This window comes from Aptenodytes patagonicus, unplaced genomic scaffold, assembly GCF_965638725.1.
Source record: "Aptenodytes patagonicus unplaced genomic scaffold, bAptPat1.pri.cur scaffold_50, whole genome shotgun sequence".
In the NCBI taxonomy this organism is placed as follows: Eukaryota; Metazoa; Chordata; class Aves; order Sphenisciformes; family Spheniscidae; genus Aptenodytes; species Aptenodytes patagonicus.
This window is the reverse complement of record NW_027472005.1, coordinates 42,188-61,987: the sequence shown is the minus strand read 5'-3', so window position 1 is coordinate 61,987 and position 19,800 is coordinate 42,188. Positions and strand designations below refer to the sequence as shown.

The following is a 19,800-nucleotide window of genomic DNA, read 5'->3' as shown; positions in this document are numbered from 1 at the left end:
TGGGGCCCACCCTGGGAGTCTAGAAAGCTTCCTCCCCCCGGATGCGGGCCACGAGGGCCACCTTGGTGGAGCAGGAGCAGGCGGCACCTAGCCCAAATGGCCCCCCACTGGCAAGGGGCCGTGCTGAGTGCTGCAGAGGAAGGCCAAAAACCCCCGGAGACACTTGCTAGCCCACCGTGGGGGAAAAAAAGCCTTCCTCCCCCCAGGTGCAGGGCACAAGAGGCCATCTTGGTGGTGCCTGAGCAGCAGGCGGTAACCTAGCCAGAGCGGACCGGAGGAGGCCTGACAAGTGGTCATGCTGAGTGCTGCAGAGGAAGGCAAAAAACCCCCGGGGAGCAGTGCCCATCTGCCCCGGGGGAAAATTCCTTCCTGACCCCAGAGCTGGCGATCGGCTATTCCCTGAGCACGTGAGCAAGACCTGCCTCCTCGTCCCACAGGCCGGTCAGGCCTGCCGGGAGATGCCCAAGCCCTATTCTCCCTCAGCCTGGAGCCATGTCGAGGGCTTCTGAGAGTGGCCACATGCTCCGGGCCTGCTCGACCTTGGGCCAAGAATCCTTCCCGCGCCTGGCAGGACAGCAGTGGGTGCCCCAAAGCCCTGGGACCCCTTGCAACATCTCTGCATCCTATTTCTTTGGGCTGCTGCCCCTGGCTCTGCAGGGGATGAGGACAGAGAGCTGTGCAGTGCTCCTCAGGTGCTCCTCCAGAAGGCATTCCCTTGGTCTTGCCACTGGGGTTGGTGGTGGTTCTCATCTCCTGAGGAGCCGGCATCTGCTCCCTGAGGGCTGAAGCAGGATTCCCATCCATCAGATGGGCTTTGAAGGTGGCTCCGCCAGGAGCTAGCCTTGCAGTGACGAACCTCCAGCAGCCTTGTCCAGGCTCCGGCCTTCCTCCCTCCAAGGAATTCCACGGGCTCCTCAAGGACTGCCTCTCGGATGTCTTTGGGCTGCCTGCCGGGCAGGCTGGCCGCAGGACACGGGAGGATGCCCCCTTTTTCCTGCCCCGGGGCATTGTGACTGCTGCGTTGCCGCGTGGTGGCACTGTGACATGGGGGTGACGGGGCCCCCATGCGCAGCCCTGCCCGCCACCCCTCCGCCCACCCTCCTTCACAGAGGCATAGAATGATAGAATCGTTTAGGTTGGAAAAGACGCTTAAGATCACGGAGTCCAACCCTTAAGCTAACACTGCCAAGTCCACCACTACACCATGTCCCGCAGCACCACCTCTACAGGTCTTTTCAATACCTCCAGGGATGGGGACTCCACCACTTCCCTGGGCAGCCTGTTCCAAAGCTTGACAAGCCTTTCGGTGAAGACGTTTTTCCCAATATGCCATGTAAACCTCCCCTGGCACAACTTGAGGCCGTTTCCTCTTGTCCTATGGCTTGTTACTTGGGAGAAGAGACCGACACCCCCCTCGCTACAACCTCCTTGCAGGTGGTTGTAGAGAGCGATAAGGTCTCCCCTGAGCCTCCTTTGCTGCCGGCTAAACAAGCCCAGTTGCCTCTGCCGCTCCTCATCAGCCTTGTGCTCTAGAGCCTTGAGCAGCTTCGTTGCTCTTCTAAAGGAAGGTCTGCTGCTCTTGTAAAGGAAGGTCTGCTCTCCAGGGGAAGGCCTTTGGGGTGCTGGCCCCGAGGCAGTCCCCATGCCCCATGGTCTCGAACCTGATGTTCTCCCACAGTGGGCGGCTCTTCATTCTCCCAGTCCCCACCTTTGCCTTCTGCAGCTTATGCAGTAAGGCTCAAGCACTTGCTGGTGAAGACCGAGACAAAAAAATCATTGAGTACCTCCGCCTTCTCCATATCCCGGGTAACCAGGTGTCATGGTTTAACCTCAGCCAGCAACTGAGCACCACACAGCCACTCACTCACTCCCCCCACAGTGGGATGGGGGAGAGAATCGGAACGGTAAAAGTGAGAAAAATCGTGGGTTGAGATAAAGACAGTTTAATAGGTAAAGCAAAAGCTGCGCATGCAAGCAAAGCAAAACAAGGAATTCATTCACTACGTCCCATCGGCAGGCAGGTGTTCAGCCATCTCCAGGAAAGCAGGGCTCCAACACGTGTAACGGTTACTTGGGAAGACAAACACCATCACTCCAAACGTCCCCCCCCTTCCTTCTTCTTCCCCCAGCTTTATATACTGAGCATGACGTCACATGGTATGGAATATCCCTTTGGCCAGCTGGGGTCAGCTGTCCTGGCTGTGCCCCCTCCCAGCTTCTTGTGCACCTCCAGCCTTCTCAGTCGGTAGAGCATGGGAAGCTGAAAAGTCCTTGACTAGTGTAAACACTACCTAGCAACAACTAAAACATCGGTGTGTTATCAACATTGTTCTCACCCTAAATCCAAAACACAGCACTGTACCAGCTACTAGGAAGGAAATTAACTTTATCCCTGCTGAAACCAGGACACCAGGTCTCCTGTTTCGTTCCGGAGAGGGCCCACATTTTCCCTTGTCTTCCTTTTATCACCGACCTACCTATAGAATCTTCTCTTGTTGCCCTTGACGTCCCTGGCCAGATTTAATTCTATCAGGGCTTTAGCTTTCCTAACCTGATCCCTGGCTGCTCAGACAATTTCCCTGTATTCCTCCCAGGCTACCTGTCCTTGCTTCCACCCTCTGTAGCCTTCCTTTTTGTGTTTGAGTGTGTCCAGGAGCTCCTTGTTCATCCATGCAGGCCTCCTGGCATTTTTTGCCTGACTTCCTCTTTGTGGGGATGCATCGCTCCTGAGCTTGAAGGAGGTGATCCTTGAATATCACCCAGCTTTCTTGGGCCCCTCTTCCCTCCAGGGCTTTGTCCCATGGTACTCAACCAAGCAGATCCCTGAAGAGGCCAAAGTCTGCTCTCCTGAAATCCAGGGTAGTGAGCTTGCTGTGCGCCCTCCTCGGTGCCCTAAAGATCTTGAACTCCACCATTTCGTGGTCACTGCAGCCCAGGCTGCCCTTGAGCTTCATATTCCCCACCAGCCCCTCCTTGTTGGGGAGAACAAGGTCCAGCATAGCACCTCTCCTCATTGGCTCCTCTACCACTTGGAGAAGGAAGTTATCATCGACACATTCCAGGAACCTCCCAGATTGCTTATGCCCTGCCGTGTTGTCCCTCCAACAGATGTCGGGGTGGTTGTAGTCCCCCATGAGGACCAGGGCTTGTGAGCGTGAGGCTGTTCCTATCTGTCTTTAGAGGGCCTCATCCGCTTGGTCTTCCTGGTCAGGTGGCCTGTAGCAGACCCCCACCGTAACGTCACCTCTCCCTGCCTTCCCTTTAATTCTGACCCACAAGCTCTCGGTTGGCTCCTCATCCATCCCCAGGCAGAGCTCCATGCACTCCAGCTGGTCATTGACATAGAGGGCGACACCCCCTCCTTGTCTCCCCTGCCTGTCCTTCCTCTTCAGAGCCTGTATCCCTGCATCCCAACACTCCAATCATAGGAGCCATCCCACCACGTCTCTGTGATGTTAATAAGGTCATAGCCCCGCAGGCATGTGCACGTCTCTAACTCCTCTTGTTCATTCCGCATGCTACTTGCATTTGCATAGTGGCATTTAAGTTGGGCCCCCGATGGAGCTGTCTTACTGGCTGGAGTGCCTTTGTACTCTCTTCAGGTGCTCTCCTGCTGACCTGTGTCCTTTCTCCAGGCTCTGGGTATCCATTGCTGGCCCTGGCGTCAAACTGGTAGGAGTAGGATGGATTAAGCCATCCCCCAGCATCTTTAGTTTAAAGCCCTCTTCACCAGCTTGGCAAGCCTATGACCGAAGATACGCTCCCCCTCCTCTGACAGATGGACCCCGTCAGCCCCCAGTTGACCAGGTTTCTCAAAGCAAGTCCCATGGTCGAATTAGTCATACCCCTGGCTGTGGCACCAGTCCCGTAACCATTTGTTGACTCGACAGATTTGACTGGCCCTTTCAAATCCCTTCCCTTTGACCGGCAGGATTGAGGAAAAAACTACCTGCGCTCCCGAGTCCCTTACCACCACTCCCAGGGCTCTGTGGTCCTTCTTGACAGTCCTCAGACTGCTCCTGGCTGTGTCACTGGTGCCCACGTGAAGCAGCAGCAGCAGATAATAGTCAGTGGACTGTACAAGACTTGGTAGCCTCTCAGTGACATCCCTGACGCAAGCCCACGGTAAGCAGCACACCTCTCTAGAGAGCACATCCAGTCGGCAAATGGGTGCCTCCGTACCTCTCAGAAGAGAGTTGCCTACTACTGTCACCCATTGCTTTTTCTTCATGGTGCTGGTTGTTATCCGGGGGGCAGATTGGGTTGCATTACTCAGCTCCAGCGCTTCTCCTGGTGTGACAGGACTTTCCTCTTTGGCCTGCAGAGCGGTGAAGTGGTTCTGCAAGGGCACCTTAGGCTGCAGGGGAAGTCCCTTCCTCCTGCTGGTCCTTGCCTTTGCAACCATCCATTCTTCTGCATTATTAGCCCCCTTGCTCCCTTCTGCATGTGCCGGTGGGGGAGTTTTTGGCTGTTTGGCTGTGGGCTGTGGGTCCACTGCAGACTGCGCTTGGAACCAGCTATCTAGCTCCTTCTCTGCCTCCCTGATGTTACATAGGTTCTTCCATGGGTTTTGAGACTCCTTTGACTAGCAATTGTATAAAGACCCATGCATGGAGGGAGGCATCCCGTTACTGTTTTCCATGAGCCTGCTCCATGCCATCCACCCAGATCAAAGAGCTTGTGGGGTATAAGAGTTTTGCTACATGCTACAGGCTGCCCTTTGCTCATCATCAGCTGCCTGGTCTTCCCAATCATGCAAAAGTTTGCCTACATCCTGCCATCACGCTGGTAATGACATGGTATGCCATAGATTAAACCCACTCTGTATTCTCTAAGCTCCTTTCACTGTTTAAATCTGTTCATCACACTTCTGTTCTTGGACCAACCTTTTGCCTGCGGCACCCTGTTCAGGAAGGGAACCTGTTGATTGGACACCTGAATCCCATTGGGCATGCTCCTTGCTGCCCCACTGGAAAATCAGAATGCATTGGGCAAGGGTGATAACCTTAAGGTGACCAACTCAGCTGGAGATTTCTACTGGACAGACACTTACACTGAATAAAGCCTCAGTTGAGGGCACCTAAACAGAAGGATCTCCGTATCACTCTACATTCTGAACAGTATCCCTTCATGTATGTAACAACCCCTTTTGGTCTTCTGAAAAGTTCATAACCATCCTGCTGTGTCGCTCCTTCCTCCTCACACTTCTCTCCTGCTCCAGCATGGGTAGTCTCCATGGGCTACAGTCCTTCAGGACCCATCTGCTCTAGCAGGGGTCCTCCGTGGGCTGCAGTTCCTGTCAGGAGAACATACTCCAGGGTGGGCTCTCCACAAGCTGCACTCCTTCAGGATCAACCTGCTCCAGTGTGGGCTCTCCATGGACCACAGCTCCTTCAGGGAATAGCCACCTGCTCCAGTGTGGGCTCTCCATGGGCTGTGCTGTGAATACCTGCTCCAGCATGATGTCTCCACAGACTGCAGGGAAATACCTGCTCCATCACGGATTCTTCCAAAATTTCCATGGGCTGCAGGGGAGTCTCTGCTCTGGAGCCCAGAACCCTCTTCTTACAGGGGCCACCTCTGCAGCCTCCCTGCCTCCAGCTACCAAAACTTTGCCATGTAAACCCAATACGATTTCTAACTAGAATTTGACCATTTTGACACAAGCAGCTCTGAATGTTTTTCACAACAAATAGTTCAGAGACTGAAGAGAAGTTTTACTCTCCCCTCAGCCTGTTAAAGTTTAACCAAGGCGGGTGTGAAAACATGAAATAAAATGCAAAGAAAGTGCAGATGGTATGAAGATCAGTTTACGTACAATTTATTATAGAGGTTTTGTGCAACATTTTCATGTTCGGTGAGACCTTTCAGGCATTTAGTCACATGTTTTTTCTCCCTTCTCCATGACAGATTTTTTCCACAGACACTTAACTTAGCTCCTTTCGAGTCATCGGGTCTCTAAATTAGCTGGAGTTGATATGGGAAACGTATGAAACTCAAAGTAAAGCAGTGCAGGTTTCTTTTAGAACCAGCTTTGAGTGTTACTTCTGCCAGGACTTACTGGCAGCAAAAAGGGTCAGGTTCAAATTCAAGGTGGATGGCAATCCAACAAAACCCTTTGGTTTAACCTCCACTCGGAAAGTTATATTACACTGTCAGGCGCTCGGAGAAGAGAACGCACTCTTGGCAAACGGTGTTTAAATGTAAAGAGAAACACAGAAATCTAACAGCTTAGAGGGGGGAGCCATAACTCCTTTTTTAACTGTAGCAGTAACAACTGATAATCTTTCCCTGGGGAGGCAGCTACTGGACCGGGGCATTGCTGTCTCCATCCAGCTGTCATAAATGCCCAAGTTTGCATGGATGAGCAATAAAAAACACATTGAAATGAGGGGAAAAAAAAATCCTTGTCACCCAACAACGTTCTAATTAAAGAGACAACAGAGAATATATCTAGGCCTCTACAAGGGCAGAAGACTAAATTCCCTAATAATCATAATTATTTGAATGGATTAACTAAACAGTCAAATGCTTCTGATGTTCCTTTTTTACTTCACGCATTGATTTTCTCCATACCCGTTCTGCTTAGATCATTCAGAAAGAACAATTAAGGAAGTTTTCTCTTTGTCCTGGACTTACTTACAATAGCGCGTTATTTCTGTGATGGTTTATACACATCTTGGAATTCACCCACAGCTTTGAGAATATTCTCCACCAAGAAGCCATCATTAGAGGCTTTCTCTGTTCTCTCAGTTGAGAACAAATAATATTGAAGAGTTCTTTTGCTTCAAAGTGCTTTTTTTTCCTAGTTTGAGACACTGTAATTTTCTCTCATTACTTCTCCCTTTTTTTCAGGTTTTCCTGTTTTGTTCCCCGGTCCTACCCTCTTTATTTTATAACTACTGATGTCCTAAGCCATTCTAGTCTCTCCTCCTCTCAGCCCTGACCTCTTGGCAGAGAACTTTGAATCTACAACCCATTTGATTCAACATTTCCTTTTACAGTGTCTCCAAAGGGACAGGGGTTAAGACCGGGCGGATAAGAGGTGTAAGTGCCCCTTCCCTTTTGGATAGAAATGGGTAAAACATTTCTGCAGGTTCCTTTCCAAGCCTTAGAGGCATTCTCACCATGATGAACTTCACCTCTGCTTCATAAAAGTTCAGTTGCCCTTCCTCCAAGTCCAGGAGCACACCGATCACTGAATAACTCATCTGCTGCTTCTCAATCCCGCGGTCTCCTTTGCTAGAGAAAATCTCTCCCTGGGACCTGTGCAGAGCCCAGCAGTCCTCCCCAGGAAGGGTCCCTTCCTCCTCCTGTCTCCCTTTCTCCCTCACCACCCCCAGCACCCAGTCCTGCTGCTGGCCCACCTCCACCTCCCAGTAGTGTTTCCCAGCTGCAAAGCCTTCCTTCCCCACCAGGACAGGGACCGTGGAGGGAGCGTTTGGGCCAGCAGGTTCAGACGCGTTGCTCTCCACACCTGGAGCCCCTGGCACCTGGAGCTCCAGGACTCGGCAGTCAGGATTCACAGTAATGGGAACTGGAGGGGAAAACGAGAATCATCCGATGAGCAGAGTGGCTCAGGGACCTCTCTCCGCACGGGGCTACGGGTTGAAGCGTTCAAGGGTCTGAGCGGTCCTGGCGAGATTCAACAAAGAATTTGAACATTCCCCAGAACAGGGCATGCAGTCACTGATGAACCGACAGGCACCTTGGAGCTGTCACAGCCATGTCCTCTCTCGGGGCGCAAGTCCACACGCTTTACAATAAATCTCTCTTTCTCTTTTCCATACGGCCATCTGTCCTCCCCAGACTTGTGTCCGCACCCCACCCCAGACTTTGACACCTTTCCGCAGCTCCTTTTCTCGGTCTTCCCAGCAGCCACATCCCAGCCTCATTGTCCTGTTAACCAAGCCAGGCACATTGCTGTGACGCCGGCTCAGTTGGTATCTCTCTGACATCATGGCAGTGTCATTTCAGGGTCACTTGGACACATGGCCACTGCATTTTCACACCCTTCCTCCTGCCAGCTTACCTGCATGGCTCCGGGCTTCCCAGAAATCTACAGAAAGGAAACAGAGAGTAGCGCTTTATGAATCTATTGGGCAGTTAGATACTTGTCAGCCTACAGTATTTCTGTCTATTGATGTGCAATTATTGTCATTACCATGATTCTGCCCCAGGGTTGACTTTACTTAATGCACCGGTACATATAGCAATAAAATAAAACATTTAAATCACTTACCCAGCTCAACTTCGAGTCGCTCTGAAAGGGAAAGATGTTCTAGTTATTAACACTTATTTTGTGAGGGTTTTTTTGAAGTTGGACAACCCCAAACAGTAGAAGATCAAGGAATGCCATGAGTCAGTATGAGGACTTTTTTTAATCTGTGTGATTTAATTTTTTGAGACTGCGTTGCAAGGTGAGGGACACAAACTGGGGCTCTAGGGAAGGTCTGCATTTGTTTACATTTAATAAACATTTTAGAGTACATTAAGTCAGCCAGTTGGGGTGTGTGGAGGAAACTAATTTCTTGGCTGTCATCGTAATTGTTCTGGTGGACGTGATTTGTAAGGAAAAAACATAGGTGTCTGTAGCTTTGGTGTAGTTTTTAGGTAAGAAAAACCTTTTGGCAAAGAGGATTATTCATAGTCCAGAGAGGTCTTATAGCAAGCCGTGTGACAAATCTCTTGAAGGAGAAAATCGAACCTCACTGTGAGGAGATATTTACATTGGCTTCACCCTCACGGACGGCATAGTCAGGCTCATCTAAACACTTGCTTTATTTTTTATGAGGTTTATAAAAATGTAAGATTTATACAAGATGTTTTCTTACCAAGGTGGTGTCTGTTTTCACACATTGCTGTAAAAGAATAACTTTAATAAGTGAAATGAAAACTCGAGGAGATAACGATTAAGAGGTGAGATCTGAAGGAAATAATTCTATTGCTGTGCAAATACTGAAATGATTTTTTCCTTTGAAATTTGCCATGTAAAAACTTGTCAACTCAAATTCTTAAAAGCGTATGTTGTGGATAAAAGTCGGGTGTAAATTAACACAACTATACTGCACCGTTTCTATGCTCTAGAGTTATGGAACTCTTTTTTTTCTTTTTCTTAGCCTTATTCCCTTAGTTGTACACCTCCAGTGCTGTCTGAAATGGTGTGCCCTGGGCAGGAAACTGCATGGCGTCTCAGCAGAACCTAGAGATCCTAGTATAAACAGCTGAATTTCAACCCAAATGAACATAGTCAAAATAGTTTGGTATGCAGGCTCAGGTAACCAAAGGCAGGTGTCTATTTTTGAGTTCTCTAGGTGCAACTAGCAATATTGCTGATCAATATTGATGGCACTGATAGTATCCTCTTTATTGTGGCAGAAGTTGTCTAATGCTATTTGTCTACTCTCTATTCATAGGCACAAGCTATCTAATGTTATTTGAGATGCTCTAACGTCTCCTGCCTGGCGTTCAGGAGGTGTACTCATCCAAAAGGAGTTGACCTCCAGGGGGGTCTTTGCTGTATGTTACGTCTCCAGGTGGGTATCTCAGCTGAGGGATGAAGCAGGAAGAGAGGGGGAAGCATGACATCATAGCATTTTCCTCAGAACTTATTTTGTATGTAGCTAAACATCCAAGCCAATATTTCTCAGGATACAGAGTCTGAGCCATACATTTTTGGCTTTGTGATGCCAGTTACAGCTGTTTGAATAATGTGACCAGAAAGTGAAAAAGAACAGGAGCAGTAGGTCAGAGCTTCAAGAAATTTCGGTACAGTCAGCAAGACTCCAGGCAGAGAGATTACACAGAAACAGAAAAGTATCATAAACCTCTTAGAAATAGAGCCACACTAAATAATATATTTTAGCAATGCCTAAAAATGACATAGAAGTAACAATCATTTGAATAAAGGCAAGCTGCTATGCTATTTTATGAAGTAGCTTATTTTCATTTTCTCATACGTACTTACTTGTAAGAGCTGATTAATATTGCTTTAATTGTAGAACTATATTTACCTCCTCTATATGTTATCTTCTGGCATACTAAGTTGATCAACAAACAAAACAAAAAAGGAAGGAAAAAAAAGCATTACTGGCTGGCCAGCTGGTTTAATTTAGAAGTTGAAAATTATGAGAGGAGCTTTTAAATTATTTCATTGTCCTCAATTACTAAAGCTCCAACAAGTTATTGGAAAATGGATCACTTTTGAATTTATAATCAAACATGAAAACAGGTCATAAAAATGTTTGTTAAAGGGGACAGACACATCCAGAAGTACTTCATATAAAAATCTACATCTCATTTGCTCTTTTGGGGATGTAAATAGCATGCACCCTAGAAGTCCTAAAAGGAGCAGAAAAACTCTATTCTTACCTAGTTCTGTCTTCAAACGTTCTTTTTCTGAAAGAAACAAGACATGATTATTAATGTATAAGTTTCAGTATCAGATTTTAAAAGTTCAATTACAATGTTTTCTTGAATACTTTTACTCTCTTTTTCTTCAATAATATTGAAGAAATAGACCACCCATGATCAACTTAATCTATTTGATGAGGTAAAGAAGGTTGAGTTACACAGAGAATTATGAAGTCAAATACACAAACAGGTAAATTAGCACGCAAATTTGGAGGAGACCTTAACTGGCTAGAGAGATTAGATGATCTTCATCTGACCTCTCTTGGGTACCTACAAGATGAATATCTCTTATCTCATCTAGTTGCTTTTCAGGTCCCTTATAGTCAATGTAGGAAGTCCACACACACTCCTTGTCGTCCCCGTCCCCCGCCCCCCCCAGTCTTCTTCTCAATAATAGCTTTCTCAAACAGTGTGAATCTCGTCTCTTCTCTGAATGTTCCTGTTTCTCTTAGCTGACTACAAAGACAAGACCCTCAGGAAGACCCTTAGACTTCTCTTCTTTTAGAAACGTAAATAAATTGAATCTCACTGGTAAGTTGAAAGGCCAAAATGAGATAACTGAGCTCCTCTAGTCTATGTCTTGTTTACTGTTACCATTATTTGACAAGAAATACATGCTGACGACACACAGAATTTGCAGAAATTGCAGCAGGAATTTTTACTTGTTTCTTCAGGCTAGACTGTCTGGGTGAGAGGATCAGAGTCAAAGCCATGGGGTGCAATTTAGCAGGAAACAGTTCAAGGCTTGTTATTTAATTTTATTTTTCTCTAACAATCTTGGGAATTATTAGCAGGTTAAAACAGAGGAGGCAAAAGATCAGAATACATGGATTACTGTGATCCAGCCATGCAAAAAATGGAGCATAAACCTGGTCTAGAACAATGACATTTTCCAAGCAATTACAGCATCGATAAGGTTACACCTCAGGATATTAGTGCAATCATACTAGATCACGGTGTATCAGTCTGGTCACCACCTTGCAAGCATCAGAGGATTACCCTGAGTGATTTACTCTACTCCAGGCTACCTATGGAGGGGTCAATACTTTTTAATTATAAAGGACAATGTGACCAATTGTCATCGAATCCTTTATGCCCATGATTGCTACTTTTGAGGTTCAGGTCCAAGAAATCAAAATGCCCTAGAACAGTGTCTTTGATTTTATGTTTTCAAGGTATCCTCACAGTTTTCGAGAAGCATTTACCTTTTACCATGCTCTTCCTCAATCTTACTAGGGAAAAAAAAGAATTTGCAATATTAATTATTCAGTATCTCAAAACAATAAAAAATAAATTATACCAGTCAAAGGACCTGGAATGCTAGTTGAAAGTTGAACCCATCAGTTCTGTAGAAAAACTAAGCCATTTTAACAGAGGGTTATTTCAGTACCAGAATACCTTAGAAATACCTGAAGGAAAAAGAACTACTGGAAGAGCAACCATTTACTGAAGAAGCCCCTCTATAACCTCGCATCTGGAGAAATGCTAGAGGCAAGGAGAACTGCCACGTGCAAATAGGTAGGCAGATTAAAAAGTCTTTGTATTGGATTCATCAGCTGATGTTGACATTTCAGTATATATATATATATTTATTCTTGTCTTGAGGAACAGTTGAGTGAGCTCTGGAGCAATAGAAGCCATTGACTGTGTTGTTGTGTTGGAGTCTATGCAGCAGGAGACTACCCCGATTTATCTGTGCTGACAACAAGATCTGCCTATGAGTGAAAGAAGCAAAGCTCCCTGCTTAAGCAGCAGTGGCGCTACTCAGAGCTGAGCGATGTCCAAATACCCCCACTTCAACTTGGTGTTCTGCAAAACTGAAATACTTAAATATCGATCATGCCTGCATTATTATCACACCTATAAAACTGTTTCTGAGGCTGTTGCTGGCTCAGAAGCATAAACTTTTCTCCTAAAATACGTTCATGTGGGTTTATATTTAGCTTCTTCATTACTCACCTGCTTTACGGGATTGTGTCAAACTACCTGGAAAAAAACAAAGAAACTTTTAAAAATTTTTAAACAAGGTGTCTATTGAGAATATTGAAGCATAATTTCAAAATTTCTCATTTTAAAATGAGATTTTTTTCAGAAATCCACTGTTCTACAAGCTAAAATCATATTCTGTGCCTGTAAATACCTGTGATCATACAAAACGGCATGTCATAGTAGTGACCTCCCTCTAAAAGATGCTCTGTGCATTCACACACGTGCAGCCCCCACCCATACTCTACTTTTAACTATACATCTGTTAATTTTTTCTCTCTCCCTCTCATTCCCATATGTTTCTCTCTGAATCTGACGTTAAAATGTTATTTATGTTTTCATTAACTGTGTTTTGCATTGTAGATGAAAACTTCCATATCAACTGTTGTAGGCGGAAATACTTACTGTTTCGTTTATAACCTATAGCAGCAATAACAGCTATATTAAGAAACAGAATTACAAGGAAGGCCGTCATCCAAGGTGAAGTGGAAGGAAAGAAGACATCTGTAAAATATAAATGGCGTTACCTTCACTGAACGTTTGTGAAACAGCTGAGAGAGGCTCCAGTGGCCAAAGCATATGCATCTAGTGCCGTGTTGTTTGCTGTAATGTATCCTTTACAGTCTCCTCCTGCCACCCCTGAAGGTTGCAGGTCTCCCCTGAATCCCAAAACATCCATGTGCTGCGCGGCCAGCTGTTCCAGGCCATCAGAGAGAGTATTAGATGCCTATGTGCAGGCAATCAAACTGTGCTCCTACACTGCACAGACTCACACTCATTCAGACTCAGACTGCCATGGGTAGAGGCATGCTTGGGGAAGCTACCTCTTTATGAGGGATATACGCTGAGCCGCCCATCTCCGAGGCCTCTACTTGCACTCTTGAACCACAAGATGAAGTCTTCAGCAAAGCAGAACTGTTTTCAGTGGCATTTCAGGTGGAAAATATTTTTGAAATAAAGTTGCCTACTTTCCAGACTAGGAATCATCCAGAGGGAGGCACATGCTGAAGCTCAGAGTAATCGTGGTGGTGTTAGGAAGAGAGAAGGGGATGGGAGCAGACACTTAGCATTCCCTGTCAGCATACTCCAGCTGTCTCAGGTCATTGTGCTGGGTACCCTGGCAGCATTGCAGGGCCTTTGTTCTCCCCATTGGCACTTCTAAATCCTTCCCTCTCCAAACCGGCACAGTGCTCTCAGGTGGCAGCTAACGAGAGCTCTGCATTAGTATTTATAGCTAAGAGGTTTCTTGAATGTGACAAGTAATCTAAGACATAAAGATGGACTTCTTATCATGTTATCCATCTAAATGCTAGTCGTTTGTGCTTGGGCTGGGTGTCCAGGATCACTCCAGGGTCAATGGAGAGACAACGGACAGCAGCCTACCAACTGGTCCTGACAGCGATTGATCCTGGAGGTCACTCACCTGAAATCAGGACTCGGGATTCACACATTGCACTGAGACGGTTATTGACTACTCTGCAGGAGACTTCCTTGTCAGATCCTGGTTCGAGATTCATGGAACTTACAACATCAAAAAAGCCTGAAGAAGTCTTTGTGCTTTGGGTGGTCACTGCCTCCTTCCGTGTCTGTCCTTTGCTGTTCAGCCAAACTACTTTGGGCTCTGGAAACCACCCCTGTGACTTGCAGGTGAGGCCGATGCCCTGACCCACGTGACCATCCAGGAAAACAGAAGACTCATCACCTTTAGCTATAGAACAGCAAACAAACAAGCTCCAACAAACAGGAAACAAGATATTCTCTCACCAAAGAGTACATGGTGGGAAGGTCTTCCCCAGATTTATCTATAAACACAGTGTGTAAATTCATCAGGTTTGAAATTTTAGTTCTCATTAAATTGCTCGTAAATATCTCTTCCTGTCTTCCATTAAAATGGGGCATTTGTACATAACTTCCCTTCTACAGTCCTGACAGAGACAGATCTTTGGACTGATTTTTGTTGTCTCCACGAACAACTGGAATTAAAATAAAGTAGCGTTGCACTGACTGGAAATTTGTTGGTAAAACAAAGTTGGACAACACCATGAATAGAAGAAGATTGGAATACTGGGCAGAATATGAGATGATGTGTAGGGCAAGAGTGCGAGAAATGGGTTGCAGTACCAAATGCAGCTTCAGTCAGGCTTCAGTTGCTTCACCTCTGCAAAAACAGGCTTGTTTTACTGTAGGATTCATCTCTCTCCTACCTTCAAATGTTTTAAAGCTAAGGTGTTGGCTACGCTTCCTCTGTAAGACATGGCAAAAAGACATCTATGACTATTCAGAGTCTGCTGGCAATAGAGGTAGCCTAAGCTATAGCAGAGGCTGGTCTTTCACATGGCTAAGAGCAAGTGAGATGAATTCAACCCATTGATACCCCATAGACCTTTCTGATGTTATACAACCGGGATGAGGAAGAAGTAGCAAATGCCTGTCATTCCACTCACCTGCCACATCCAGGTCAACAACCACTTCATCATACCAATTCTCAAAAAAGACACTGCAGGTGTATTTCCCTTTGTCCGAGAGCATGACATTTTTCAGGTGAAGAGACACGTTTCCCTTATTAAATTCAGACTGAAAAAAATTTGTTCTGCCCTGGTATGTCTCGTCCTCACGAACTGGATTGAGTGTGTTTTTTCCATCATAAGTGGTCACATAATTTTTTTTTGAGTTTCCAGTAAATATCCACTGAACGGAAAGTCTCTCAGGGATTATCTTAACTTTCAGCTGACAGGGCAGGATGACTCCTTTTCCAATGACTCCAGTGACAGGCTTGTCAGGAGGAATAATTATATACTGGCCTGCAAGAAGATATAGATGTAAATCTCACCTGTCATAGAATCATAGAATAATACTTTGGGTTGGAAGGGACCTTTAAAGGTCACCTAGTCCAACCCCCCTGCCATGGGCAGGGACATCTTCAACTAGATCAGGTTGCTCAGAGCCCCGTCCAACCTGTCCTTGAATGTTTCGAGGGATAGGGCATCCACCACCTCTCTGGGCAACCTGGGCCAGTGTTTCACCACCCTCAGTGTGAAAAATGTCTCCCTTATATCTAGTCTGAATCCACGCTCTTTTAGTTGAAAACCATTCCCCCTTGTCCTATTGCAACAGGCCCTGCTAAAAAGCCTGGCCCCATCTTTCTTATAAGCCCCCTTGAAGTACTGAAGGGCTGCAATAAGGTCTCCCCAGAGCCTTCTCTTCTCCAGGCTGAACAACCCCAACGCTCTCAGCCTTTCCTCACAGGAGAGGTGTTCCATCCCCCTGATGATTTTTGTGTCCCTCCTCTGGACCCGCTCCAGCAGGTCCATGTCTTTCCTGTGCTGAGGGCTCCAGAGCTGGACTCAGTACTGTCACAAATGTTCTCATTAGCACTTCCTATAGGAAACTGGAATACATACAGGTACGTGAATGCAAGAAAAAGGAGCTATTCTGCTCTGGTAAAAATCAGAAAATGCTCTGGACCAGGATGTTATCTCAAGAGCAAGTTCCATGATCTCCCACTGTAAAGGCTCGTTTACCAGGCAGAGACTGATGGGACAAGAGGATTGGATAGGAAGATATCCTGTGACAGTAATCAGATCACGTCTCTGTAGGTCCATATGAGCATATACAAGCACAGTTTTGTACCGAAGGTCCCTGCCATCCTCTGCCATCCTTCACCACTACCACTTATCCTAAGAACAGAAGCGTAACTTCAGGGAGATGCTGCTGAAAATACTGAGCTCAGTTTGTAGACTGGTTCAGAGGTAGAAATGGCATGTCTATCATGCAGAAAGGCTAGCTCATTTTGTAAAGCTGGAACGCACAAAGGCAGTATTTTACCTACCTAATTTCAGATGTCCATAATCTTTTCACCGCTGCATTCAGTGATGAAACAAACCACAGTAAGTACATTTCATTTCAAAAGCAGGCTACTGTCCTGCTTTCGGCAGGGATAGAGTTAATTTTCTTCCTAGTAGCTGGTGTAGTGCTGTGTTTTGGATTTAGCATGAGAATAATGTGATAACACACTGATGTTTTAGTTGTTGCTAAGCAGTGTTTATACTAAGTCAAGGACGTTTCAGCTTCCCATGCTCTGCCAGCGAGGAGGTGCACAAGAAGCTGGGAGGGAGGACAGCTGACCCAAATTTGCCAAAGGGATATTCCATACCATAGGAAGTCATGCTCAGTATATAAGCTGGGGGGAGCTGGCCAGGGGGCAGCGAAAGCTGCTCAGGGACTGACTGGGTGTCCCGTCGGTGGTTGGTGAGTGTTTGCATCACCTCTTGTGGGGATTTTGGGTTTTGGGTTTGGTTTTTTTCCCCTTCCTGGGTTTTGTTCCTCTCTCTCTCTCTCTCTCTCTCGTTGTTTTACTTTCCATTACAATTTATTGTTGTTGTTGTTGTAATAATTATTTTATTATTTCAGGTATTAAACTGTTCTTATCTCAACCCATGAGTTTTCTCACTTTTGTTCTTCTGATTCTCTCCCTCATCCCTCCAGTGGGGGGAGAGTGAGCGAGCGGCTGTGTGGTGCTTAGTTGCCGACTGGGGTTAAACCACGACAGCTACTTGTTGCAAAATGGTCGCTAGTGAAAAAGGACAAGCTTTATGTTGAGGTTTAACAGCAAAAATACTAATGGCCCTTTACAGAGTTTACTTTCCCATTCAGTTAGAATGTACTCCCATACTCTAAAGTGGGAGATAGAAAAAGGAACCGAGGCTTTCTCAGCATGATAAAGTGACAGGGTCAGCCAAGGTGAAAAATTACTCCAAAACAGAGAAAGGAAGCTCCCCGAAAAACAGTCGGGGGGGGGGGAGGCGGGCCTGTGAATCTATTCATAATCCTATGTTGAAGGTTTAAGTGAGGCTTTAGTATTGCCTGGGCCTTGTGTCATCTACATGGTTGAAAGATTTCAAGTATTGAAAATTGTATGAAGATTTCATACAATGCTACTGTTTGGTTCTGGCTTCAGAAAATGTGTGGAGGGAACGGTGAGTGTCTGCTATTCATATAAAAAAAGAGGTATTGCTACAAATACGTTGCAAATAAAATATGCATTGCCAAAAAACCCCCACAAATCTACTTTTTAAAATAATTATTTATTTATTTTATTTCTAGATCTATCCAGTCACTCTAGAAATTAGATGTCTTTTTAAATAAAATTGTGATTAGAACATAACCTAGATTTACCTGTGAGCGAATGAATTATCTGTAGGAAAATAATGATGTGAAGAGCTGTCACCTGCTGATATTGGGAACCCATCGCCTTGCAGTTTTGTAAGACATCAGTAAGCAAAACTTCCGGGGCAAATCTTACCAGATTCCTGTAATGTTTTCAAGCACAGAACAGAAAACGAGAAGAGTGAATCAAACTAGAGCCATACATTTCTCTATGTATCGCTGTATATGGAGTGACACAAGGGCAAATCCTCAGAGGCGTTTAGGTACCTTTGAGCGATATTAGGAAAATGACAGAAGAAGCTGTTTTTAAGGGAAGTCAGTCAATTAAGTTGTGATTGTCAATTAAGTGTTCAGGAAACTTCTAGCTAGGATAGCAACATTTTTCTAGGTGACATGAGGCTAAATCTAAACCCCATAGGAGGTGTCTGACTTCAGGCAGGTGAGACCATGAGACAGGCAGAAGTCTTTGTCATTCATTTCCAAGTCCTGCTAGACAGCATCTACCGTGCACTGAAACTCCATATGTTGTTTCTCTTGCTCATACTTGCCTGGTCAAAACTTCTGTTGTCATTGTTAGTTGGAGGAAGAATCGAGGATTTCTAGAAAGGATCTTCAAAAATGCCAGAAGGCAAAAAATGAATTTCTACATCATTTCTGTTTTGATTAAAATGCTTACACACTTCTAACATCAGCAGATGCACATGCCATTTGAACCCATGGATTCAACTTGGGAAATTCCTGACCTAAGTAACACACGTTGGCTTGCAAATGATTATTCCAGGCCCGTACAGCCAGTAAAAGCAGCAATGGGTGGAATTCACCTGCTGTATATCAGTTAAGTAAGGATGTTTGGATCCTTGGAGAGAAATACGTAGGTAAGAGGAAGCAACCTATCGATTGCTGTAAAGAAAGTCAGAGAGGATACACTGGCATGCACATTCTAGGGGTGTAGATTTAGGTGCACAGAATCTCATTCAATGTTTCCATAGTTTTTTTAGTATAAAATGTAAGTACTTTCCTCCACCCAGAGCTTTTCATGTGAACTCTGAAAAAAATTAGACCAACCTAGACCACTCGTATGACCAAACTCAACATCGGAAGGGACTGAGCCCAGAAGCATTTCTGTTCAGTGCAAGGTCTGCAGAATATGATTGGTGCTCATTTCCTTGTGAAGGCTAACCCATGTGTACCTCTGCTTTCCTAACAAAGGAGAAGCAAGAAGCAGTAAAGAGTCGAAAATGAAGCTAGGGACTGCAACTGCAGAACGCCAAGCCCATTGTCATAATCTGCACTCATTCATTGCTATTTCTGTTGAACGATTAACTGTCCACCCAAATGCAAAGCTAGCTTTCCCAAGATCTAGAGTGAATGAAGGAAGAAAAAAAAGGATTAAAAACTGCAGCAAAGGTACAGAGCCTTGTCTGTCTCGCTTTCGATTTATTTGTTTTACACTCCTCCAAATAAAGCGAAAGGCTCTCAGACACAGGCCAAAAAATTTTTTTAAAAAGGGAAAGACAGAAAAGAAATGCCACAGATTTGTACCATTCACCAGCTGGAAAATTTAGCAACGACTTATTGTTTGCACTTAGATGAATGTAAAAATCTGCATCCTTTACCTTGATTATCTACAGAATAAATTTATACCTGAGTTATACTTCATTAATTCAGATTATCTGTGTCATGGCATATATAATAAGTCATAGTGGTATATGCCTACCAGACAAACATATAACAAGTCTATATTTCTGACACTAAAAGAGCAAATAAATTTGCTTTCATAAGTGGAAATACGTTTCAGAATCTGCACGCTGCAGTCCTCAAACCAACCCCATCATCCATCACAACAGTTTCAGCAAACTATCTCTTTTGAGCAACCTAGCAAATAACAATTAACATTTCCGTGACTAATCTCTTTAATAAAGGTTGCTAGCAGGTCGCATCTGATTCAAAACTAAAATCATAGATCAGATTTAGGCATTATCCACTCTCAAGCAAGCAGACTGTTTTATTCATTACATTAAGGCAGTAAATAAAAAGAAACTTCAATGACCTTTAACAAGTTCATTAGAACGGCACCCACAAATGGCAGTAACATATTCCCACTGATCCAGGCAGGAAAGAAGCCTTTTTAATTCCGGACTGGAATCATCCCCTGGGGGCTGTAAATAGCAAACCGCCAGCTCAACGCTAATGCAAACACCTTCACAAACCTAATCATTCACAATTCTGTTTCAG

General features: G+C 45.3%; 1 protein-coding gene across 1 annotated transcript; it reads right to left on the bottom strand.

Moving 5' to 3' along the window:
- Positions 1–6,998: 6,998 nt before the first annotated feature.
- Positions 6,999–17,647, bottom strand: LOC143173299 (butyrophilin subfamily 3 member A2-like). Its single transcript, XM_076363501.1, has 8 exons — positions 17,575–17,647; positions 14,844–15,200; positions 13,823–14,107; positions 12,805–12,903; positions 12,373–12,399; positions 10,372–10,398; positions 8,033–8,059; positions 6,999–7,537 (listed from the first exon to the last, which is right to left on the bottom strand). The coding sequence occupies exons 1-8, from the start codon at positions 17,645–17,647 to the stop codon at positions 6,999–7,001; spliced, it is 1,434 nt and encodes a 477-aa protein (XP_076219616.1).
- Positions 17,648–19,800: the final 2,153 nt, after the last annotated feature.

What these genes read in the sequence shown, in the direction of transcription:
- LOC143173299 (XM_076363501.1), bottom strand. Translation starts at nt 17,647, where the DNA reads ATGGGTTCCCAATATCAGCAGGTGACAGCTCTTCACATCATTATTTTC. An exon ending in ACGTTTGAAGACAGAACTAG is followed by an intron (nt 8,060 to 10,371) that starts GTAAGAATAGAG and finishes TCCTTTCTGTAG; the next exon opens with ATTTCTGGGAAGCCCGGAGC. An exon ending in GGAAGCCCGGAGCCATGCAG is followed by an intron (nt 7,538 to 8,032) that starts GTAAGCTGGCAG and finishes TTTCCCCTCCAG; the next exon opens with TTCCCATTACTGTGAATCCT.